The sequence below is a fragment of the Lissotriton helveticus genome, chromosome 1_1, assembly GCF_964261635.1.
Source record: "Lissotriton helveticus chromosome 1_1, aLisHel1.1, whole genome shotgun sequence".
NCBI classification, from domain to species: Eukaryota; Metazoa; Chordata; class Amphibia; order Caudata; family Salamandridae; genus Lissotriton; species Lissotriton helveticus.
This window is the reverse complement of record NC_136057.1, coordinates 1,358,375,103-1,358,400,284: the sequence shown is the minus strand read 5'-3', so window position 1 is coordinate 1,358,400,284 and position 25,182 is coordinate 1,358,375,103. Positions and strand designations below refer to the sequence as shown.

Sequence of the window (25,182 nt, the reverse complement as noted above, 5' to 3'; positions counted from 1 at the left end):
TGAGGCCCTGGGTCTCTGGCTCACTTCCAGGGAAATAATCCTATTCACGTTGTTTTCCCCTAGCTGAGAAACACGCTTTCCCTGATTAAATCGTGCGGGCTCGCGCTATTTATGCCCTGGGTTAGCCACTGGTCGGCCACTGGCTGGGGCGGTCGGTGAGTATTGTTGTGATTTTAGTCTACACTCGGTCCTTTGTTTGAAGGCGAACGACCAGACCCCTGGTCGTGAGTGTTAATCTTTTAGGACTGCCCTTCAGGCCATCTATCCTACAATGTGATCTCCTCTCCGCGGCTTCCCCGTTCCCACCCTAGTCTGGCCGCCGATCATACCTATCTTTGTAGACTTGCACGCGGTGTAGAAGGGCAGGGTGTTTCGACACTGGGGGAGCGGTGCAGAGGTGCACTGGCGGAGCTGAGCAGAGGTGCACTGGCGGAGCTGAGCAGAGGTGCACTGGCGGAGCTGAGCAGAGGTGCACTGGCGGAGCTGAGCAGAGGTGCACTGGCGGAGCTGAGCAGAGGTGCACTGGTGGAGCTGAGCAGAACTGCACTGGTGGAGCTGAGCAGAACTGCCCTGGGAGAGCTGTGCAGAGGTGCACTGGGGGAGCTGTGCAGAGATGCACTGGCGGAGCAGAGGTGCACTGGGGGAGCTGTGCAGAGGTGCACTGGGGGAGCTGTGCAGAGGTGCACTGTGGGAGCTGTGCAGAGGTGCACTGGGGAGCTGTGCAGAGAGAAATTGCGGGCCTCGCGTCCGGCGTCGTGGGGGAAGTGGGGGCTAGGGGCCTAACGTCTGAGGCTGGCGGGAACAGCCTGGAGCGACCGACAGTGAGAGGGGGCAGCAGCAAAGAGAGCGCCCGGAAGGCAGGGCTCCCCATAACATCCCAGAAAAAAGGGGGGGTGGCCTACCCTTGTCCGGCCCCGCCCCCCCTCCCTCCCCCTGGCTGGCCTGCGGTTTCCTACGCCCTACTACGGGGTTTGCCCTCCTATGGGGTCCCCTGCAGGGACCGCGGGCCTACCGCAGTCTCTCTACCCTTATTTGGTACAGTTCTAATCACTCCGTCTACTTCACCTGGCACAGCTCGTTGACATAGGGTATGGAACTTGTTCCTGCTAAATCAGGCACGACTGTGACCCTTTATTCAGTCCTCCAAACCATTCAGGTATTGGTTTCTGGCACAGGAATGAGCTTTACCCACTGGATTTGCCCAGGACAACAACCCTCTTTTAATTGTTAATCATTGGTGCCTTGTTGGTTTGTGGTTGATGGAGACTTAAGTTAAATATCCAGTGTTGTTTCCATGGAATGACTTGTGAACAATACAAACCGTCTTAAATTGTGAGTTTTCTTTAATTGGTGTGTTGTGAAGGCATGTGTAGTGTTATGTGATTGCTGCATTGTGGGCTGTGAGAGCTGTGTGGGCTGTGAGAGCTGTGTGGGCTGTGAGAGCTGTGTGGGCTGTGAGAGCTGTGTGGGCTGTGAGAGCTGTGTGGGCTGTGAGAGCTGTGTGGGCTGTGAGGGCTGTGAGGGCTGTGTGGGCTGTGAGGGCTGTGAGGGCTGTGAGAGCTGTGTGGGCTGTGAGAGCTAGAGCTGTGAGGGCTGTGAGAGCTGTGTGGGCTGTGAGAGCTAGAGCTGTGAGGGCTGTGTGGGCTGTGAGAGCTAGAGCTGTGTGGGATGTGTGGGCTGTGAGGGCTGAGCGAGCTGTGTGGGCTGAGAGAGCTGTTGGCAATGTAAATAACAATGCCATTTATTTATAAGTAAACAAAAAAAAATGTCATGAGCAATGCCAATAGCTCTAACTTTTCCAAAGGCGAAACCATTGCATTGTAAATGCTTGTTTATCATTAGCTTCCGAACCGTTGCAGACATGCTTGCTAACACCTCCATGGGAGGGAGATTGTAAGCTGCCAGCAACTTCAACTTTGCAACTGAACTTTCTGAGAAAGATGCTCTCCCCCTGAGTGCAGATAAAGCTTCATTAATGTGAGCTCTAAATATTTTAATTTCTATCTCCTTGGAATCATTAAAGTAAATGATTCAGTTAATATCAGCTATATCTAGCAGAGGGATAAAGCCTAGTTCTAATCTTAAACAGCATAAATGGGTAGTTTTGTCTTAAACGTAGGAGTTGTTGAATACTGTTCGAGAGGATTGAATCTATGTTTTGGATGAGTGTACAAACCCAAATTAAGGAATTGTATAATTGAACAGCAATAATCTTTGCTTCTACAACGTCCAATATAGGGTCTATCGTTCTCTCCCCATATACTGTAGAAAACATTTTCAATGTTCCCATAGTACTAGAAGTTCTTAGTTTCTCAACATGTGTTTTCTAATTTAGATATCTGTCTAGTAGAACTCCCAGGTATGTGTATTCCTTGACCTTTTCTAGTTTAATGTTGCCTATTCTCCAGATAAAATTAAAGTTCCTTCGACCAAAGGACATTACTTTGATTTTATTAATGTTAATGACAAGGTTTTCTTCCTCATTGTATGATTGCATTTTATTCCGTTGACGTTGTAGGCCTATCTGGGTGGTCACCAATATAGTGGAGTGGTGTGGCTCACTGGTTAGAGGCGGCAGACCCGGGAGCAGAGGACAGCCCGGGACCAGGGTTCAATTCCCGACGCGGCAAGGTCTTGGTCCAGGGTCAAGGGACTCGATAATTCTCGCCTCGGTGCCTACTCTAACTAGGGATCACACTCGGCAACTCTGGGCATTAGCTTGCCTCATCTCCACAACAGCCCCCCACATACGCCGGGGATGCCTGGTTTCACCTTGGAGATACCCAGTAGGGACCATCTCACAGGGAAAGCCAGGACGGGTTCCCCAGCGGTCTACAGCGCAGAGATACTCCTTCGGGAGTCGATTCTAGCGCGTTAGAAACCCACAATCAATCAATCAATCAACCATATCGGCAGCATAAGCTAAAATGGGGACTTAAGTCCCTGCTAGCTTTGGGGCATCATTTAGTATGTGAAGTAATATGGTAGCCAGGTCGGATATGTACAGGTTAAAAAGGAGTGGGCCAAAATACAACCCTGCTGTAGACCATTAATATGGTAGCCAGGTCGGATATGTACAGGTTAAAAAGGAGCGGGCCAAAATACAACCCTGGTTTAGACCATTACGGGTCAAGATTTTCTGAGATAGGACATTACCATCCGACAACTTGATTATAGCCAAAGTATTACTATGGAGTTGATGGGTGTGGCTAACTGCCAAAGATGGCGGTCGCATTGACCAGCAGTTCCGGACCCGGGGCCTGGCATCTCCTCCACATCAGCCCACTGCATGAATCATCGTCCCGGTCTCCCAAGGTAGATCTAATACATTATTCTGGGGGATGCATACGGGGAAACAGAGGAGCATCCGGTGCCATAAACAGACACACAAGACAAAAGTAAGCCCGCACAAAACAGCGTACCCCTTGAGTCCGGTCCACACTGACAGCCGAGATGGCGCCGGCGCCTGGGACGACTTACACAGCGCAGCCCCCGGTAAGCAGTAACGGTAGCGAAGATACCAGCGCGGAGGAGGGTGGGTCGAGGCCTCTGCAAAAGCGAGCATCTGCGGCTGCTCTCGCAATGCGGCAAGTACTGAAGTCCGCCATTACAAGTGGTAGACCGTAAGGCCTTACCTGCAGCTCGTCCGGTGCATCTACCGACAGGCCCCACATCCGTATTCAGCCCCACGCCAGTCCTGCTAAGCTCCGCCGGACAGTAAGTCGCACAGAAAGATTAGGTGAGGAATCCCTGATGGAAGATCACGTCCTGGGTGGGCGACCGATGAGGCCCAGGCGCCGGCTCAGAGTAGCACCCGTGAATAAGCTGTTCATGGGGCAGCGGATAGCAGGCAATGCGAAGACCCACCGGACACGTGGGATTCTCTGAAAGGGTTCCTCCCCTTTGCGGCTCTCTACTGATTTCACAGCCATAAAGACTGATAAGAGATAAGAAGGACCCCAAGCCAGACTGCACACACAATAGCCCAGAAACCAGACTGCAAAGGGGAGCCCAAGGCGCGTCACAAGATCATTTCAGTCGGACCAGTAAGGTGTTAGGCCCCAGGTTGATGACCATACCCTGGGGGGGCAGCTGCAATTGTCTAGGCGTCCGTTCTGAATCATCCCAACCCACCCACTATGAGCTGATCAGGCGAGCAAGATATCCCGGGGTCGAAACGTGGGAAGCTCTGAAGCATTGCAATGACCCGTCTAGCTCACGGAGCATACCACCCAAAAGAACGTTGTCTGTCCCTCCGCCACCAGCATAAAGGAAGTTCTGGGACCACAAGGGGACCAAACCTGATCCTCACTCTCAAAACTGGAACTAGGTATGCACAATGCCCTAGTGAGAAGGTGGCCGTAATACTTGGAAGGAGGTTTCTGAATGCAGGGCGCCCTGAGAGACCACATCTCAGACAGCTGAGACCATAATCCCAACTACGGCGCTCGGAGATGTCTCTGGAGGAACTTGTTTACCGCCCGACCTGAGCCACCACAAGACAACCAGCTAGAGAAATGCACACCAAGCAGTTTTTACCGAGGACTCGGTCAGGGCGATACTAGGATGTCTTCCTAGTTCCTCAGCTAGTGCAGCATAAATCCATCACTCCAAGGAAACAGACGTTATCCGGTGCCGCGCACTGTGCAGCAGCTAGTGATAAACACTACTAGAGGTGCAGACGCACTGTGGCATCAATAACCAGAGATACTGTAACCCCCATAGCTGGAGCTACCCGGTGAAAGTTGGAAGAAGCTACACGTCTGAGGCTCGGCGCAACCTTGTAGTAGAGAAAGGGTTAACCAACCCCCAATACCGACCTGACACTCAAGTTTGGAAACCTATGAAAACCTCCAATTCGAACCTTTCAAAAAGTTGTAATTCACCCAGCTGTGTAACAATGGGCCTGACCAAGAGAAAGCAGCAAGATCCTGAAGAAGCAACACGCTCGATGACGGACACTCTCCCTATCAGCATAAGCACGGAAGTGGTGCCTCCATCCTCAGAATGCTCACAACTGGATGAGCTGGACAAGGTACTCCAAGAGATCAGACTCACGAACGGCAATGGAAATACAGCTGAGTATGTTAAACACTGAAATTAGAGCAGACCACAAGAAACTGACAAACATGCAATCCCCCGCCCTTCAAGATCTGGGCAATTTTCTCCTAATGTTGCCTGAAGAGGACTTAGTAATAGGAGGGGATTTCAACATGACCACATAAGACGCACTAGACCGTACACCTATTCGCCCACAACACCGTGCCAGCTCGCCTCTAGCTGCTTTTTTAGGTGCACATGGCCTGTTAGATGTGTGGAGGTTCCAAAACCCACGTGAGAAACAGTACACATTTCACTCAGGTGCTCATAATAGCCTTTCCCGTATAGACTATATAATAATAATAATACTGTCATTTGTACAGCGCAAACAGCTACCTCCTGAGAGGTGTCCCAGCACTATAGCAGCTGGTGGTGCACCAGGCATCCTGCGTTACACAGAGAGTCCACGGGGCTACTCCTGGTTAAAAAAACAGGTTTTGGCTGCCCTCCTAAAAATGGTTTCAGAGGTGATTTGTCGCAAAGCGTTTGGTAAGGCATTCCAAAGCATGGCAGCCTTAATCGAAAAGGATCTGCCCCCAAGCCGAGCTTTCCTAACTCGTGGGGTGCATAGCAGTTTCTGTGAACCTGAGCGGAGAGAACGAGGCTGCTTATATGCGCCAAACCTCTGCTTCAAATAGCAGGGGCAGGATCAGTGGAATGCCCGAAAGGCTAGGGTTAGGGCCTTAAATTTAATTCTATTATTAACCGGCAACCAATGCAGTGTCTTGAGAAGCGGAGAGATATGCTGCTTGAATGGGACGTGTTTAATCAATCTCGCAGCCGCATTCTGTACCATCTGCAATTTCTTTATCTGGTACGCTGGGAGGCCTAAATACAGGCCATTCGCGTAATCCAGACGGGAGTTTACTGTGGCATGGACCACAGACTGGCGAGATTTTTCTGGCAGAAGATGTAACATTTTACGCAGGTTTCTTAGACTGCCAAAGCAGGCATCTGTCACCTGTTGAATTTGGGCCGAGAATGATAGGTCTGTCTGCCACTTTACACCCAGGTTTCTTGCGCACCTTGCGGGATCGGGGGCAGCCCATTTCCTCAGGCCACCAAAGGCCTGCGGCGGGGGTTGGCTTTTACCAAAGAACAGCACCTCCGTTTTGTCGGCATTCAGCTTGAGTCTGTTGTTGTTCATCCATTGTGCTATATCTTTTAAGCAGCTTTTGAAATTCTCAAAGGATGCACTCGACAAATCTTTAAAAGGGAATACCAGCTGGGTATCATCGGTTTAGGAGATCGCCTTCACCCACCAGTTGGCAATCAATGAAAATAAAGGGGCCAAATAAATGTTGAAGAGCAATGGACTCAGGGCTGAACCTTGAGGGACCCCACACCATAGGAGCTTGCGATTGAATTGATGTGGTTGGAGTGCCACTCTCTGCGTGCACTTATGAAGAAAAGACTTAAGCCATTGCAAAGCTGTGCCTTTGATCCCCACGTCCTCGAGGCGTTGGATCAGAATAGAGTGGTCAATCATATCAAATGCCACAGATAGATCCAGGAGCACCAGCATGGCCGATGCCCCGAATCCAGCTCCAGCCTGACTGAGTCTGCCACCTCAATTAGTGCAGTTTCTGTGCTAAACCCAGCACAGAACCCATATTGTGTACCATGCAGGATATTGTGGCTCTCGATATAGTTGGCCAGTTGTTTCTGTACTATTTTTTCATGCATCTTAGCTGGTGCCTGTAATAAAGAAATCGGTCAATAATTATTGAGTTCGCCTGAATAAACATTGGGTTTCTTTTTAAGAGGAAGCATGCTTCCATAAATCCGGAAAGATGCCTGTAGTCAGGGAGGTGTTCCATATTTCCGACAGCACTTGAGAGGAGGAGTTAGTTAGCTCCTTCCATAATTTCGGAGGGCACGGATCTTCTGGTGAACCTGATTTGCAGCACTTGATAGCCACCAGAGCCTCCTTCTGTGAGATCAAAGTGAAATTTGAGGGGAGGGGCCTGGAGGGTTTTTTTTAAGGCCGTGTCAGATTTATCTGTTTCAACAGAAGTTGAGAAGGAATTGTAAATCTTCCGGATTTTGTTATCAAAAAAATCTGATATTTCCTCGCATAACGCCGTTGATGGTTGAGCGTCGATCAACAGCTCGCGAGGTTTGAGAAAGGCATTTACAACTTTAAAAATAGCTTTGTCAGGTTTGTCGGCCTCCTCAATGAATTTAGCTATGTACTCTTTCCTGGCTTTCTTTGTCGATTTATGAATTTCTTTTAAAGATTTTTTTATATGTAGCTTTCACTAGGCTTTCATAATCCACTCTCCACAGCCTCTCAAGCTGCTTACATCTCCTTTTTATGTTCCTCAGTTTCTCCGAGAACCATGGGGCGAAGGGTGATTTTCTAAAAGATTTCATAATTTTGGCTGGAGCAGTGGACTCCACAGCCTCCGCAATACACTTGTGAAGGGACGCGGCGTCAACATTGGGGTCCCTCGAAAGAGGAGGTTGGCTGTCCACCAGCACAGGGCCTAAACACTCGGCTGTGAGCTTTTTCCAATTTCTTTTAACAAAATAACTAGAGCTATCTGGAGAATGGTATTTGGCCAGATTGAAGGAGAAGGACACAAGGAAGTGGTCAGACCACACCAGCTGTCTCGGGGCTTTGCATTTTAGAGACGGTATGTTGGAAAAGACAAGGTCCAAGGTATGTCCTGCTATGTGAGTAGGAGCGTTAACAGCTAGGGGTGGATTGGCCCCTTCGAGAAAGGAAACTACCTGCCTGGCTTGTGTGCAAGAGGGGTCATCTGGCTCAATTCATGTTCATCTGACTTGAAGTTTACATCCAACTCAAGTAATAGCCAGGTGGACTTTCTAGACCTTACAATCTTTCCAAATGAAGGGAGATTGTCTACAAAATTATTCACAAAACCAACAGCTCGATATACCCTTTTGGAATATTCTAGTAACCATCCTAGAGGGCTGAGGGATGGGTTACCATTCGGTCAATTTTTACGTATACGTAGAAATTGTTTCTTTAAATTACTATTTTTTTGTAGCTGAGATTCTAGCTAGGAAATTGGGACAACGGGGTTATCCACGCAGGCTGATAAGAAGATCTATGAAACGTGCGTGGTATAACCATCGTGAACTTCTTTTGACTCCCAAATTAAGAAAACAGATGAATCGTATTCCTTGTGGTACCACATTTGGAACACGAAGTAACCAGATCTCTAGTATCATCAAGAGACATTGGCCCTTGGTGGTTGCCACTGGTATAACATCTGAACAACCCCTATTCTCCTACAAGAGAGGAAAAAATCTGCGGGATCATCTGGTGAGAGCAGCCCTGCCCCGCACAGAGAGCCCTAATTTGACAACCTTCTGGGGTCTAGACAAGATAGTAGGACATTACAAATGTGGTGGATGTCTTATGTGTGGCACAAGTATGAATACAAAGCAATTTTCACATGGCAATATCAATTATGATCTGCGAGAGTTTTCAAACTGTAACACATCCAATGTAGTGTATGCGATCTGGTGCCCGTGTGATTTGATCTATATAGGTCAAACCACCCAGAAGATTAAAATAAGACTTGGTCAGCACAAAAGTAGGATTAGGTGTCAAACAGAGAATGCCTCTCTTGTGGCACATTACCTAGAATACAATCACGCACCTCAAGAGATGCGCTGGCAGGTAATCGAAGTGATACAGGTCCCTTCTAGAGGTGGAAGCATTACCAACATCCTCAATAAAACTGAGTGTCGTTGGATGCTAAGATGTGACAGTGTTAATACAGGGCTGGATTCCATGGAGGAATGCCATTCTGTGATAACCAGCTAACCTGATTTAGTGCTGTATGTAAACATAACTTTGTGTTTCTTAAAAATGTTTTTGCCATTTACCCATACTCTGTATGAATCTTGCAAGTATATTATAATCACAAGCTGAAACTGTCAACATTATAACATATACTTGAAATTGCACTGATCATATGCTTGTATAATCACGTCATTGGTATGATGAACAATTATCCTTGATGTTAAATGTGTTGCCGTAATTATGTGTTATTGTGCTATATATTGCATATTATGATTTGCTACATGACAAATAATCTGGCACTACCAAACAAATGTGCTTGGCATTTACAATTGGTCCCATAACATCTGGTCCTTTGTCTTATAATTGTGATCCATATGTTATATCATGTATATCACGATTTGTTAAAATATCCAAAAAAAATCGGTATTGCTGAATGTGCATACATTTAAAGTGCCGTATTTGATTATAACTGTAATCAGGTCTGGTTAAATAAGTGATAATGTTTTGACTCTTTATTTATACAATGGGCCCCCAGGGGGACTGGGCAAGAGCCGATGTCCCCCTGGGGTATTTCGCGCGAGGGACGACCTCACGCGACCTGATTGGGAGATCGGGAGGGTGGGAGGGGCTGTTCCAGGCGCGGGGAGGGAGAGGGAGGGCGACGTCACTCTGTGCGAGTGAAGGAGCGGTGGTGTCGTTTTGACAAGCAGCTAGGAGGAATTCCTGTCAGCGAGTTAAAAATTTGATATCGAGCTCTTTTTCGAAGGTGAATTTTTCTCTTCGGCCGTGTCATGGCAGCAGATGAGATTGCCAGAGAAGCAGTTCGAGCCTTGGTGGCGGTGGGGCGTAGTGATTTGTTACGTCCTGGAGCTGTTGTGGAAACTTCTGTCGAAGTTAAGCGTCCTCGTCGCCTGGCAGCGGAAGGTGTTGTTCGCGCTGTTGCCGCCTGCAGGTCTGTGGCAGGTAATTTCCCTGAGGCTGTGTGTGGAGAAAAAGCGCCAGCTGTTCGTGCGAGGAGAGCGCGATCTGTGAGCAGGGGAAGTCGAGGGAAGAAGCCTCCACCCCTACGTTCAGCGTCTGCTCCATGTGTGGTGAAGGGAGGTCGAATGGTATTTACACCACAAGCCAGGAAACGGGCTGGGAGGCGTGGAGGCAGAGCCAGCGGTGCTTTTGACACGCGTGTGACTCATATTCAGTTGAATGAAAGTGCTGCTGGCAGTGATTTAGCTGAAGGAATGGACATCGCGTCACAGGCGCCAGAGGTGTCAGTGGTGCATTCGGATAAGGCATTGTCAAGAAATATGCCTCAAAGGTCAGAGGGTGTATCCACAGTCAGCAGTAGAATAGACATAGCGCCTCAGGTTTGCTTCGAAGGTCAGAAGAATAATTTGGTAAATTATTCAAGTGACAGCGAAGAGGATGAATACGGGCACTTAGGAGCGGGGGAATGTGAAGATTACATGGGCGGTGAGCAAGAGTCGGCTGACCCAATGCAGCAGAGTGAGTTCATGGACTGCCAAGAGATTGTAGTGCCTCAGCCTAGAGGTCCCCCGAAACAATTTATTGACGCAGACGTTGGTGATGAAGACTCATATTCTACTCGTATCATACAGGATTGCCAAGTGGTGGGGGGTGTTTCGTGGGATCAGCAAGTGGGGGAATGTCGGAGAGGGAGGGGGGGAACGGGGTGGCAGAGGGTTTGGGGGGCAAGTCATTGAAGGTTTTGAATTGTTTCCGGAATCTAGGCCTCCGCCTAGGCATCCACAGGCGGATTTTGACTCGGGGGCTGGGCCACAGCAGGGCCAATGGGTTTGGGTCGAGCACACTGAGATGCCAAAGAAGCAATGGTCTGGTACCTCAGCACATCAGGTAGCAGGTAGGTATGGAGCGGTTCCTCGCTGGAGCGGCGGGAAGTTTACGGCGGCATCAGGTTTTACTCCTGAAGTTCAGAGTTCTTTGTCTCACACAGCGAAGCAAAGTGCGGCTTTGGGGGCGGGGGTAGTTTCTGGAAGCGAATCTGGTGCGGATTTTAGGCCTGCGGCTAGGCGCTTTACACGGAGGCCTGAGTCTGAAGTACTTTATCAGGATGTCAATGTGGCGTCTGGCGCTAGGCCAGGTACAAGTTTTGAACTTGCTGAATTTAGAAATGTGCATGAGGATGATGATGAAGATTGTGATAAAGAAAATGACATGTATCCAAGAAGTGGGGTGTCTGCAGAGGTGGCGATTGGTTTCGGCGGACAGGCGTCTGGAGGGAGGGGGGTAGGTCAATTAACCTCTGCCAGTGTATTTCAGAGACCTGGAGCGGTTCTCTCACTGGCACATCACCATGGCGGACATCATCAGCGTGATGGTCTTGAAGAATTTCATCAACGAGCTTCGCAGCTACCAGCAGGTAAGACAGACTGGTGGGCTGCGTGGACACGGCCGTTGGCAGGTGGGTCAGGTGTTGCGCCTGTGGAGGGTGGAAATGGGGTATTGGCAAAAGGTCAGGAGTTGGGTGCAAGGGCAGTGGAGAGGCCGCAGTCCACTTCAGGGCCTGGGGAGCAGAAGGACAAAGAAAGAGGAGGGAGCCCTGTGTCATCAGTAGCTAGTTCAGTGCACAGTGAGAATCCGAGAATTAGCCGTACAAAATTGCCATATATGGGGGTGGCTATGCCCTTGGGTACCCATTTGTCTCAGAGAACAAGGCAGAGAATTTGGAGCCACGATTATGTGGATATTTTTCGCCTTTTGCATAGAGATTTACAAGCCAGGGAAGGGTCTAAGGAGGAGGAGTTGGAGTTGTCTCGACGCCCCAAAGTGCCCAAAACAATTGAGAATTGGACGGCTGCATTCCTTATTTATGCCAGTGTTTATTGTGAGCGTTACCCGGAAAGGGCGGTTTCACTTTTTAAATACATCGATATCATCAGAAGGGCGCATTTACAGGCGGGAGGATATGCTTGGTTGAATTACGACGAGGAGTTTCGGGCGAGGGTGAGTCTATTTAATGATAAACCGTGGGGTGAAGTTGATCAAGAGTTGTGGTTGCAATGGTTGTCAGGACACTCGGCTTCCAACACGATTCATACAGCCAGTGGTTTACCAATAACGTATCGGCCCTTTCCACAGCGTCCCGCCACGATGGGGGCGGGTGGTTTGGGGAGGGGTCAGTTGCCTACCACGGGAGCTAGTTGGGGTTTCAATAGAGGTTCCTGTGTGCGACAATATTGTAAGTTCAAACATTCGGAACTTACACAGTGTGGGGGTAGACATGCCATCTTCCAGTGCTTTCCTAACCAGCAACTCGGAGACCATGGGAGGGGACAGAGGGGGCGTGGGGCATTGCCGCCTCTTATACCAAAACGCTCCTACCCCAATTAAGTTGCAAGCGATGATGCGATACCTGGAGATGTACACGGATGCTGAGGCGGCAGTTAAGTTGATTTGGGGTTTTCGGCTGGGCTTTCGAATTGGCTATCAAGGTCCTAGAGTGTTGCGCTGGGCGGATAACCTCAAATCGGCGAAGGAATTGCCTAAGGTGGTACAGAGCAAATTGCAAAAGGAGTTGGACCTAGGTAGAATAGTTGGACCTTTTTCACACTGCCCCTTGCCAAATTTGATGGTGTCACCTCTTGGAGTTATTCCAAAGAAGGCCCAAGGTGAGTTTAGGCTTATTCATCATCTGTCTTGGCCGGAAGGGCAGTCAGTAAATGACTTTATCTCGACGAATGACTCGGCTGTGTCATATTCGTCAGTTGACGATGCTTTACAGATGGTTCGCAAGGCTGGGACAGGAGCAGACCTAGCAAAATGCGATATTCAGGCAGCTTTTCGTCTTTTACCCATACATCCAGTGGATTTTGAATTACTGGGTATGTACTTTGAGGAAGCATACTATGTGGACCGTGTGTTACCAATGGGTTGTGCTATTTCCTGCTCACTATTTGAAACATTTAGCAAATTTTTGGAGTGGTGTGTCATTCGTCGCTCCGGGCATTCAGCAGTTTGCCACTATTTAGATGATTTTTTTGTTTGTTGGAGAAGCTGGTACTGACCAATGTTCTAAGGTTTTGGCCTGTTTCCAGGATATGGCAAGCGAATTTGGAGTGCCATTGGCGGAGGACAAGACGGAAGGTCCGACAACAACATTGGTCTTTTTGGGTATAGAGATTGATACCACAGCAATGGTGGCTCGCTTGCCTTTGGCTAAAGTGCAAGAGATTAGGCTTTTTCTACAGGAAATGATTGGTTCTAAGAAAGTACAACTGCGTCAGGTCCAGAGGCTTCTGGGTTACCTGACTTTTGCATGCAGAGTAGTTAGAGCACGTAGGACCTTTTGCAGGCGCTTGGGTTTTGCAATGGCGGGGGCTGTATTGCCACATCATCACATACGCTTGACAAACAAAATCAAGGAGGATTTGCTTATATGGTTGAGATTTTTGGAGGACTTCAATGGAGTGTCTGTCAATTTGTGGATGAAGACACGGTATGGCAAGTGCAAATTTTCTCAGATGCCTCTGGAGCCATGGGTTTTGGGTTGTTCTGGGAAGGAAGGTGGTGTGCGGAGCTTTGGCCGACACATTGGTTGGAACAAGGTCGTAGCATCGCCTTTTTAGAATTCTTTCCACTTTTGGTTGCACTGCATGTATGGGGTGAGGAATTTAAGGACCGCTGCGTGTTGTTTCATATAGATAACATGGCAGTGGTGAGTCTGGTCAATGGACAACGGGCCAAGGATGTGAGGGTTCTACAATTGTTGAGGGCGTTCATGTTGCGCATCCTTCAGTTGAATATTGTTTTTAAGGCAAAACACATTCCTGGGGTGAACAACTCAATTGCTGACGCTTTATCTCGTTGCCAGTGGCAGAGGTTCCGGGAGTTGGCACCCAGAGCAGACAGACACAAGAAAGCGATCCCTTCGAGCATGTGGGACCTGGGGGACTGAGGATTGCAGAGCTGGTTGAGCAGTCATTAGCGGAATCCACGAGACGAAGTTACCAGCTGGCGTGGGCTGGCTTTCTAGGCTATGCGTTGCAGCGCGGGATGGACGGTACAGCGGTGCAAAATGAACAGTTTATGTTGGAGTTTGTGTTATATTTGATGGATAAGGATTTGTCCCATACGACGATTTCAGGCAAGTTGGCGGGTATTTCATTTTACAGCCAGATGTTGTTGGGGTATGAGGTTCGGATGGGTTTCCTTTTGAGAAAAATTTTGAAAGGCTTTGGAAAAACCAATTGGCATGCTAAGCAGTTGAGGGATCCCATTACTTTTGATTTGTTTCAAAGAATTTTAGGTGTCCTGCCCGTTTGTTGTTATAATGAATGGGAATTGTTTCGTTTTAGGTTATGTATGGTGTGGTTGTTCTTTGGAGCTTTCCGCATCTCGGAATTACTTGGGTTGCGTAATCAGGTTGGGATCCAGACATCGGATATTCACATACTGGGTGGAGGGATTTTGCAGATCAAGTTGAGGCAGTCAAAGACAGACCAAAAGGGGAGTGGGATGTTGGTGAGATTGGGAAGGAGTGGGGTGGCGGGTTGTTGCCCTGTGGAGGAATGGGGATCATTTTTTAAGTCTGAGGTGTTTCAGGAAGGAACAATATTTTGCCATAAGAAGAAAGACCAGTTGACTTGTTTTCAATTTTTGGCAGTTCTGAGGAAAACTTTGTCATTGGTGGGGGAAAATCCAAAAGGTTTTGGTACGCACTCTTTTAGAATAGGTGCGGCTACAGAAGCTGCTAGGTTGGGTTGGGGGAAGGAAGATTTGCAACACATAGGGAGATGGAAATCTAATTGTTGCTACAGATATGTCATATTGTAATGTCAATGGTCATTGTGTTATAGTATTAATGTTAGTTTTTGTATCACAGGTCGAGTCTCGGATTTCCCTCGCAAAAAGAGGACTTGGATTGTTGGACATTCCATAGTTAAATGGGCAGCAATTTTTGCTGAACAGCAAATTTGCGGACGAGGTCTAGGTTTGTATAGCAATGACCATGAGGTGGTATGGAAAGGTGTGGGGGGAATGAAATGGAAGGAGTTATTTCCTTCGCTATCCAAACTAGCTGCGGCTTTGGGTATTCCAGATTTGTTAATACTACACTTGGGTGAAAACGATCTGGTGGACTTGTCTAGATTAACGCTCATTAAGCAAATGAAACTGGATTTAGCGGTAATTAAAGATAAGTGGGTGGGTACTCGGGTGGTTTGGAATGAATTTTTGTACAGAAATCAATGGAGAGGTGCCCGTGTACAGGTGGCTGTTGAACGAGCTCGACGCAAGGTGAATAGGCGCTAAAAACTTTCTGCACAGCGATGGGTATCACGGTGCTGGCTCACGAGCATTTTAACAGCGAAATGCTTCATTTGTTGCGAAGTGATGGTGTACACCTCTCACAGATGGGCCAATCATACTATCTTATGGAACTGCGGGATGCATTGGCTAACTTGTGGTGCGTGGATTTATGGTGCTCACAGACAGACAAATAAAAAAAATAAAAAAACAAACAAAGAGAAAACAGAAAGAGAGCTTTGGTCATATGATTTGCAATGGCAGCACAATTGGGCCACTTGGGTTATGACGAAGTTGGGGTGGGGCAGGAAAACTCTGAAGGTTTTCCTGGGTGGCGTGTTTTAAGGGATAGGATAATCTAGAGCGGATTCATCCTTTCTCTAGGGGGAGGGATTGGGAGGGTAGGTGGGAAAGAAAAGGAAAGATGGAAATATTACTGCTGGTTATGGAAAACAAGTTATGGATTGTTGCGAAGAATAAAGCATTGGGGAAAGGAAATGTATACAATGGAAAAGGTTTTGGGGAAAATAATACAAGGTATTGTTGGGGAAAAAGTTAATGTTTCGGGTCTGTCTTTGGCTGTCTTAGTAATAAAGGTGACCTTTTATGCTAATATGCAGAGTCGTGTGAGAGTCCTTATTTGCGCGATGGGCCCCCAGGGGGACTGGGCAAGAGCCGATGTCCCCCTGGGGTATTTCGCGCGAGGGACGACCTCACGCGACCTGATTGGGAGATCGGGAGGGTGGGAGGGGCTGTTCCAGGCGCGGGGAGGGAGAGGGAGGGCGACGTCACTCTGTGCGAGTGAAGGAGCGGTGGTGTCGTTTTGACCCACCCACCCACCCTGGCTTTGAAGGAAGTCGGGGAAGGTGTTGTTTGTTCTACGTTGATTGTATTGTGGTCCTGTTTGAAGTCTAAAAAATTTTTTGAAAAAACAAGATGTCACCTTAGGGCACTATAGGCAGACTCCTTTGTTCTGTGTTGTTGGCGTGTTTTAAGGGATAGGATAATCTAGAGCGGATTCATCCTTTCTCTAGGGGGAGGGTAGGTGGGAAAGAAAAGGAAAGATGGAAATAATACTGCTGGTTATGGAAAACAAGTTATGGATTGTTGCGAAGAATAAAGCATTGGGGAAAGGAAATGTATACAATGGAAAAGGTTTTGGGGAAAATAATACAAGGTATTGTTGGGGAAAAAGTTAATATTGCGGGGTCTGTCTTTGGCTGTCCTAGTAATAAAGGTGACCTTTTATGCTAATATGCAGTCGTATGAGTCCTTATTTGCGCGAACTGACTTTGGATGTACTAATGTAAACCTTGCCTTTGATGGCTCGTGATTCGGCGACGCTGTAAATATGTGTCCCTGTTTATTATTTGTTCAATCCTTGGGCCTCTTCGATTGAAAATGTTATTCTTTAAAGTTTTCCTTTCATTATTTGTTTTTCTAAAATCAAAGAAACGATCTCTTTAGGATACGCGCTTAATATACAGCCCTTTCATAATATTCTAAGATGGCGCTCGATCGCGCCTGTCTTCTAGTTGTCCATCATTCAAGTTTCTGGGCCACGCACCAATTTTGACCATGGCCGGTAAGCGTTTTTATGCACGCAATGTGTATGATCATGGATTGTAGATTTTTTTCTTGCCGTTTTTGGCTATTAAATGAGAAGTTTTTCGAGCTTGCTTGGATGCGGTTATCATTTTTGTTTAATGTGACAGTATCGGCACATAGCGAACACGAAGTGGGACGGTATTACTGTTTTGCTTACCATTATAGGCTCCCTCTTGCCAAATCTTAAAAAAGTGGGCATAATTAGCATCGCTAGAATGAATGGTAGAATAAGTTGTAAAGTAAGGTTATGCATGCACTGAGCCTAACATCGTTTTTTTGTTTTCGTGCATGTGAGTGCTAATGTACCCTTTTTGTTAGGGATATTGATAAAGTTAGTTACATTTGTATATTTTAATATCTGTGCCTCACCGTAATAACTATGTATGAAGCACCAATAGTGTAAATCATTACCCCTATTAGACAATTACACATGTTGTGCAAACAGTGGCCACTTAGGTGAGCCCGCTGAAGTATTGGGGTAAATGGATTATTTCCCCATGCTAATTGAATTCAGGCTGATTTATCATGGCTGACATTTCTGTATGCTGCATTTAGTAAACTACACTTTTTTCGCTGAAGATTTTATATTTTTTTGCAGCTGATTAAATGGGCGCAAACTAAGAGGACTTTTTGGTACCAAGGACTAATTGAATTATGGTTCCTTGAGAAAACGCGATAAAGTACAAAAGCGCCTCTATTTGCCATTTTGATAGTAAGTTTTTTCTGGCTCATGTACAATTTCCCAAATTGTGCTCGTATCTCTTCATGCTGAGGGATTATCTTTGTGTAACCCTAGTTTCTTTTGCCGTTTTAGTAAAAATAAATATGGGGCCGTGTGGTGGACCATAAATTACTGATTGGCCAATACGGTTTCTCACAGGTGATATGAAGGTTTTCATTTTTTTATGCACACTGGGTGAGGTTGTGGCCTTTCATTTTATTTTATTTGACTTTTTATCTTTTCATTTTCTGGACTTAACACTGGTGTCCTGGTTTATAGGTCTTTAAGCCTTTTCTTTCAAAGAAGCCTATATATATGGAAAATCCTATTGTAATATACTATGCCTTTCTCCATTGTACAGATTGTTAATCGCTCAAGTAAAATCTCCAGTCCTGAAGATGACGTATAGTAAAATAACGGTCGAAACGCCGTCGACGCTTCTGGTGGCCTAAATTATTAGAGGACACATTATATTTGTGTGTATGTTGTTCCTTCATTATAACATGTACGGTCTTGTTGGCCACTTGTCTGGTTTTTGGTAATTGTGTTTTTTGTACCAGCTCTTTTGTCTTGAGCGTAATTGTTCCTCTCTTTTTTAAAATAAATTTTTAGTACATAAAATAAATACCAATAACTTTTTCTACTGTACTTTTGGACTGAAAGGCTCCTATTCTTGTGCTTCTTCTTTTTCTTTCAATGTTTATTCTTTTTAAATTGTTGCTTTCCTAATATCCTATTTAGGCTACTAAGTTTTCCCATTATGAATGATTGGTCAAGGCAACTTATTAAATGCCCATGCGATGATTTGTCCGATCAATCTGATATGCATATTTTGTTTTTTTGCAAACTGTACACAATCCCTAGGACTAGATGGATATTGCCCATTTTAAAGTAAATGGATTTTAGACAGTGTTGTCCCGCCTTTTTGGCTATCCAGAAGCTAGATGAACAAGTTACTTACCCTCGGTAACGCTTTTTCTGGTAGATAAAATATCTGCCTGTGGATTCCTCACCTTGTGAATATCCCCCTGCGTCAGCAGCATTCGGAAATTCTTTTTGTAGCTTTGCGCCGACGTGGACGACGTCACAGAGGCACGGCATCGCGCGCGACTCCGCTGACGTCACCGACACCATAATAGGCCCACGCCGGCGTGATGACATTAGTTCTGCCCTTTTTTCCGTGCCTTCGAGGCACACGGACGGACCGATGACAGCAGAAATATACACAGTATACACAGTACGCAAATGTTAAGATAACACACATAGTGTGAAACCAATGCAGGAAATTAAAACATAATAAACATTTCCTTTGACAATAAAAATATATACAATACAACAACCCAAGTATAGAAGAGTGGACAATGGGGAGGCGGGTGGGTCAGTGAGGAATCCACAGGCAGATATTGTATCTACCAGAAAAAGCGTTACCGAAGGTAAGTAACTTGTTCTTCTGATAGATACATCTGCCAGTGGATTCCTCACCTTGTGAATAGAGTCCCACAGCAGTCCCCACTCCCGGAGGAGGGTGTCCACTCTCCTATACCAGAAAATCCTGGAGGACAGCACGCGCAAAGTGGCCCTCCCTCCTCACTTCGGTATCCAAGCAGTAATGCTTCGCGAAAGTGTGGAGGGAGGCCCAAGTCGCCGCTCTATAAATGTCCTCAACAGGAACACCCCTAGACAAAGCAGATGTTGATGACTTTGCTCTAGTAGAGTGAGCTCGTATACCCTCTGGAGGGTTCTTACCCGCCAGGGCGTAGCAGATCTTAATGCAGAGGATAATCCACATCGAGAGCGTGCGCTTGTGCACCGCCTTCCCCTTCTTGCAGCCAGCAAAACCAACAAACAGCTGGTCATCCAACCTGAACTCTCGTGTCCTGTCCAGGTAAAAGCTCACCGCCCTCTTAGGGTCCAAGCGGTGTAGACTCTCCTCCTCCTTCGAAGGGTGAGGGGGAGGATAAAAGGTAGGGAGGGTAACGGACTGCCCCAGATGGAAAGGAGTTACCACCTTAGGCAGAAAAGCAGCCCTGGTCCTGAGAACCATTCTTTCAGCATGAATGGATAAAAATGGGGGCTTTGAACTAAGAGCTTGAAGCTCACTTACCCTCCTTGCCGAGGTAATTGCCACCAGAAAAATAGTCTTGAAAGACAAAAGTCTCAAGGGACATGTGTGTAAAGGTTCAAAAGGAGAACCCATCAAGAACATAAGATCAAGGTTCAAGTCCCATTGAGGCACAATAAAAGGTGTAAGAGGAAATTTATTGGTAAGGCCCTTAATGAAACGTAATACAATAGGAGATTTAAACAAAGAGGGCTGGTCCGGCAAACAAAGGAAAACCGATAAGACCGACAAATAACCTTTGATAGTTGCCACAGCAAAACCCTGCTGGGCCAAGGAAAGTGCGAATTGAAGTATATTGGACAAACGAACACTTAAAGGGTCAACAGACTTCTCCCCACACCAAGCAACAAATTTAGACCATCTCTAAGAATAAATGGACTTGGTGGAGTCACGCCTTGCCGATAAGATGACATCCACCACATCGTGCGGGAGAGAAAAGGAAATCAGGGTGCCCCGCTCAATCTCCAGGCATGAAGGTGTAAGGTCTGGAGGTGGGGGTGTAGCACCTGCCCCTCCATTTGGGAGAGGAGATCTGCCCTGTGAAGGAGACGGAGCGGAGGGCACGAGGAGAGGTGGAGAAGATCTGTATACCACACCCTTCTTGGCCAATCCGGGGCGATCAATATGACTTGGGCCCGGTCTTGGCGTATCTTCCTCAGAACCCGACGAATCAAAGGTATGGGAGGAAACGCGTAAAGGAGTTGCGAGTCCCAACTCAACTGAAACGCGTCCCCCACGGCTCCCTGCATCGGAAACTGGAGGCTGCAGAAAGATGGGCAGAGAGCATTCTCGCGAGTGGCGAACAGGTCCACCTGAGGAGTCCCCCACGTCCTCAAGACGTGACGAACTACCTCTGGATGAAGCCTCCACTCGTGGTCGGCGGAGAACTGCCGACTGAGACTGTCTGCACGAACGTTCAGAACTCCGGCCAGATGATTTGCCATCAGACAAATCTGATGGTCCTGAACCCAGGACCAGAGACGCAGAGCCTCTCTGCAGAGACACTGCGACCCCACTCCTCCCTGCTGTTGACATTCCACATCGCGGTCGTGTTGTCCGTCAGGACCTGAACTGACCGACCGTGAAGGGAAGGGAGGAAGGCCTTGAGCGCCAGACATATCGCCCGCAATTCCAGAAGGTTGATGTGAAGCAACCTTTCCTCTGGAGACCAAAGACCCTTGATCTCCAGGTCCCCCAGATGAGCACCCCACCCTAGAGTGGATGCATCCGTTATCACTGTGGCCACCGATGGAGGAAGTTGAAAAGGCTTTCCTTGAGACAGATTGCCTTCCACGCTCCACCAGGACAGATCCGCTGCAGTTTCTCTCGAGATCCTCACTGACTCCCTGAGATCTCTGCCGTGCTGATACCACTGCCTGCGGAGGCACCACTGGAGTGCCCTCATGTGCCAGCGTGCATGGTTGACCAACAGAATGCAAGAAGCCATCAGACCGAGCAGGCGAAGGACCTTCAGGACTGGAACGACCGCTCCATTGAAAAATAAAGGAATCATTTCCTGTATGTCGCAAATCCTTTGTGGAGGAGGGAATGCACGGCACACAGTACTGTCCAGTACCGCACCTATGAACAGGTTGCACTGGGAGGGCACCAGGTGAGATTTGGGTACATTTATCGAAAAACCCAACCTGTGCAACAACTGAGTTGTCTCTTGCAGATGATGGAGCACTATCTCTGGAGATTCTGCTTTGATCAGCCAATCGTCTAGATACGGGAATACAGGTATCCCCGACCTTCTGAGATGTGCGGCCACCACAGCCATCACCTTGGTGAAGACTCGAGGCGCAGTAGTAAGACCAAACGGAAGGACCGCAAACTGGTAGTGTTGCGATCCAACCGTGAAACGGAGATACTTTCTGTGCGACTTCAGGATTGGGATATGAAAATACGCATCCTGCAAGTCGATCCAGTCTTCTTCCAGCAGCGCTTGAAGAACCTGTGCAAGGGTGAGCATCTTGAACTTCTCCTGCTTCAGGTAAAAGTTCAAGATCCTGAGATCCAGGATTGGACGGAGCCTGCCATCCTTCTTGGAGATCAGAAAATACCGGGAGTAGCATCCCTGACCCCTCTCCTGCTCTGGAACCACCTCTATCACACCCTTTCTGAACAGAGCCAGGACTTCTTCCTGCAGGAGCAGCAGATGGTCCTCCGAACAATAACCCTGGCAGGGAGGTAATTTGGGGGAAACCCTCGAAAGGGAAGAGCATACCCATTCTCCACGAGATTGAGAACCCAAAGATCTGATGTAATCAATTCCCAATCTCGTAGAAAATGGGTAAGCCGGCCCCCCACTGGCCCCACATGATCCGGAATGGCGGATCTAGGGCTGCTCAGCTGCGGTGGTAGGGGGCTGGGAAGGGGAAGAGGAGGAGGAGGAGGCTTGACGACCTCTAGGACGAGCTCGCTGTCTGCCTCTGTACGACTTGTACAGCGTATTTTGCTTTTGTTACGGCTGCTGTGATGTTTTGTAGGAACGAAAGGAAGACCTGCCAAATCCTCTGAAGCGCCTTCCAGTAGTACCCCTGGTCTGAAGACCTAAAGATTTCTCTGTGGCCCTGCTGTCTTTGAAACGTTCTAAGGTAGCGTCAGCCTTCTTGCCAAACAATCCTGACCCATCAAAGGGCAAGTCCATCAAAGCAGACTGAACATCTGCAGAGAATTCCGATGACTTTAACCATGCAGCTCTTCTAGTGGCCACCGAAGAACCCATGACTCTCGCCACCGAATCAGCCGTGTCAAGCCCACTCTGAATCACTTGTCTCGCAGCAGCCTGAGTGTCCGAAATTACTTCCTGAAAGTCCTTTCTATCCACCTCAGGAATTTTTGGCACTAACTGCTTCATGGAATCCATCAAGGCATGGATGTATTGTCCCATCAGACAAGTTGCATTAGTAGATTTTAATGCCATGCTGGCTGAGGAGAAGACCTTCTTGGCCGCCTGATCTTGCTTCGTGGACTATTTTTCCCCAGGAACCTGCGGAAAAGCACCTGCAGACTTATTTGAGCAGGCAGCCTGCACAACCAGACTCTCAGGCAGGGGGTGTGTTGACAAAAAGTCCGGGTCACCAGGTGCCACCCTATACCTCCTCGCCACAGCCCTTGAAACAGCAGGAGCTGTCAAAGGTTTCTTCCAGACTTCATAAATGGGTTCAGCCAAAGCATCATTAAATGGCAGCATTGGTTCAATAACTGAGGAAGGGGAGTGAAGGACCTCAGTAAGAATATTAGACTACTACTCAGCAGTGGGCAGAGTAATATTCAACAGCCCGCAGCCTTTTTTAATAACAACGTGATAAGGCATCACATCCTTGGAAGGCATGTCTGACACAGAAGCCAAATCCCACTCAGGAGACAGTTCAAGTCCACTGGCCTCTCTCAAGTCATCAAAAGGATCATCAGAATCCTGTAACTCTCCTTCCTCCACGTCAGCATACCGATACCTTTCCTCCTCCAGAAGTCTCTGGGCTTCACGCCTCTACCTCTCCTTCATGAACGAAGTCGACGGATCCAGAACCAACTCCCCTGGGGTCGGAGCCGGCGTCGAAGCCGAAGTCAGGTGAGGCAGTTTTACCCGAGGTCGAACGGGATCCTGCATCGGAGTCGTGGGCACCGGCGTCGATGGGTTCGGCGTCGAAGGCTTCGGAGTCGAAGGCCTCGGCTGTGCCAGAAACTTCCACTGCGGTGCAAGAGCCGGCATGAAAGCCATTGAAGGGGGCAGGAGTATAAGTCTGGGGAACACCCAAGTTATACGCCAAAGGACCCGTGGGACCAACAGGTGCCCCAGAGGGGTACATTGCCCTGGAGTAAACCCCAAACATAGCATTCAGGAACTGGGAAGTATCCTGACCTGGAGCCGGAAAGGCTGGATAAGGGCCCCCAGATTGCTCTCGAGGGAGCAGAGTCGTCTCAACGTCGATCTCCTCCTCAGGCTGTGGCACCGGGGTCGACAAACCCGCAGGCACCGGAACCTCGCCTTCACCAACCTCCTTCACCTCACCTTCATCCTCCTGACCAGAAGGATTGGAGGGATCCGGAAAAGGGTTTGCTTGCTGCTTCGGTGACTCAGGCGAATTCGCACACGAAGCCTCACCATCAGAGTCCTGGGCATCCGACGCCTCCGCTTCTTTACGAAGTAGCCTCACTTGCGACTTCGGCCTCGAACTCTAGTACTTCCCTGAGTGGTGACATGACTCATGGCTCCTCTTCTTGTGCTTCTTCCTTGAGGACTTTGAAGCATGAGCAGAAGACGACTCCGAGCATGACCTCGATCGAGACCTCGACCTCGAATGTCGAGACCGTGACTTCGAAGTCTTCTTATCTTTCTTACTTTTAAGCTTTGCAACGAGGAGCTTTGTCTCCCTCTCCCGAAGGGCCTTCAGAGTAATATTCTTGCAAGATGGGCAACCCTCGACTTCATGGTCGGAGCTCAGACACCAGACGCAGCACTCATGCGGGTCAGTAATGGACATAGTCTTGCCACATTCCCCGCAAGCCTTAAATCCAGTCTTCTTCAAAGACATCTCGACAGAAGACAAAGATACAGAGAAAATAACTACAGAGTAAAAAAGTTACTACAAAGCTACTGTCGATCCCTAGAAAACCGTTAGCGTCGACGACGCGGAAAAAAGGGAACTGATGTCATCACGCCGGCGTGGGCCTATTATGGTGTCGGTGACGTCAGCGGAGTCACGCGCGATGCCGTGCCTCTGTGACGTCGTCCACGTCGACGCGCAGCTACAAAAAGAATTTCCGAATGCTGCTGACGCAGGGGGATATTCACACGGTGAGGAATCCACTGGCAGATGTATCTATCAGAAAATATATTTACTGTTGCATCTGTCTCGGCCTTTTTAAAAAATGTTTTTATATCACGGAAATCAACTACTGCATTAATTTGTAATGAGCCTATTGTACTAAAAATGGATGGTTTTTTATCTTCCTTTTTTTAACTGGATGTGATTTTTATTGTACTTTTATGGTTGTCTATGTATAATAACCGAATAAAGTTATTGAACTGAACTGAACTGAACTGACTAACTATATATTTTTTTTCGATATTTTTGATTCAATATTTTTGTACTTACCTGTTTGTAGATAGGACTTCGATATTTTTGCTTTTTATATTTTTACTTCGATATTTTTAGTATTCTATATTTTTTCAGTGATCCTAAATCAACATGTTCGAGAAGCCTCTAGCAGGCGCTCTCGCCCATCTATTCACAGGTGCTGGCCCCATCTCTGCATCAGACCCACCCAGACAGACCTGGCCAGATTCTGTTTGGGCTGTGCCGAGGCAAAAGACATTCCTTTCCCTATCTCCGGCCTTGGAGCTTTGCACCGCCATCCTCCCTCAGTCCTAGAGATAAGCATAGAATGCACGAAAACACGCTGAAGGTACAACATAACCTCACGAGATGCCTCGCAGCAGCTTGTACTGGTTTACATGAAAAACATGTTTATGTTACTGCTGAAGTGTAACTACAGGGCAAGGCTCCACAAAATGGAAGTGCGGTGCAAGAAAATTGAAGATCAGAGCATTGTATGGAATTTAGT

At 47.7% G+C, this 25,182-nt stretch overlaps 2 protein-coding genes across 6 annotated transcripts in view; one reads left to right on the top strand and one right to left on the bottom strand.

Annotated features, from left to right (window-relative positions):
* Window positions 1-25,182, bottom strand: part of ENTHD1 (ENTH domain containing 1) — a 1,583,016-nt gene that overhangs the window by 1,446,680 nt on the left and 111,154 nt on the right. The window lies entirely within an intron of this gene.
* The window catches only part of LOC144764043 (uncharacterized), a 103,418-nt gene continuing 88,947 nt past the window's right edge, over window positions 10,712-25,182 (top strand). The window contains exons 1-2 of the mRNA XM_078650194.1: window positions 10,712-11,276; window positions 14,739-14,846. Of these exons, the coding sequence (XP_078506320.1) occupies window positions 10,712-11,276; window positions 14,739-14,846 (673 nt within the window). The remainder of the gene's footprint in view (window positions 11,277-14,738; window positions 14,847-25,182) is intronic.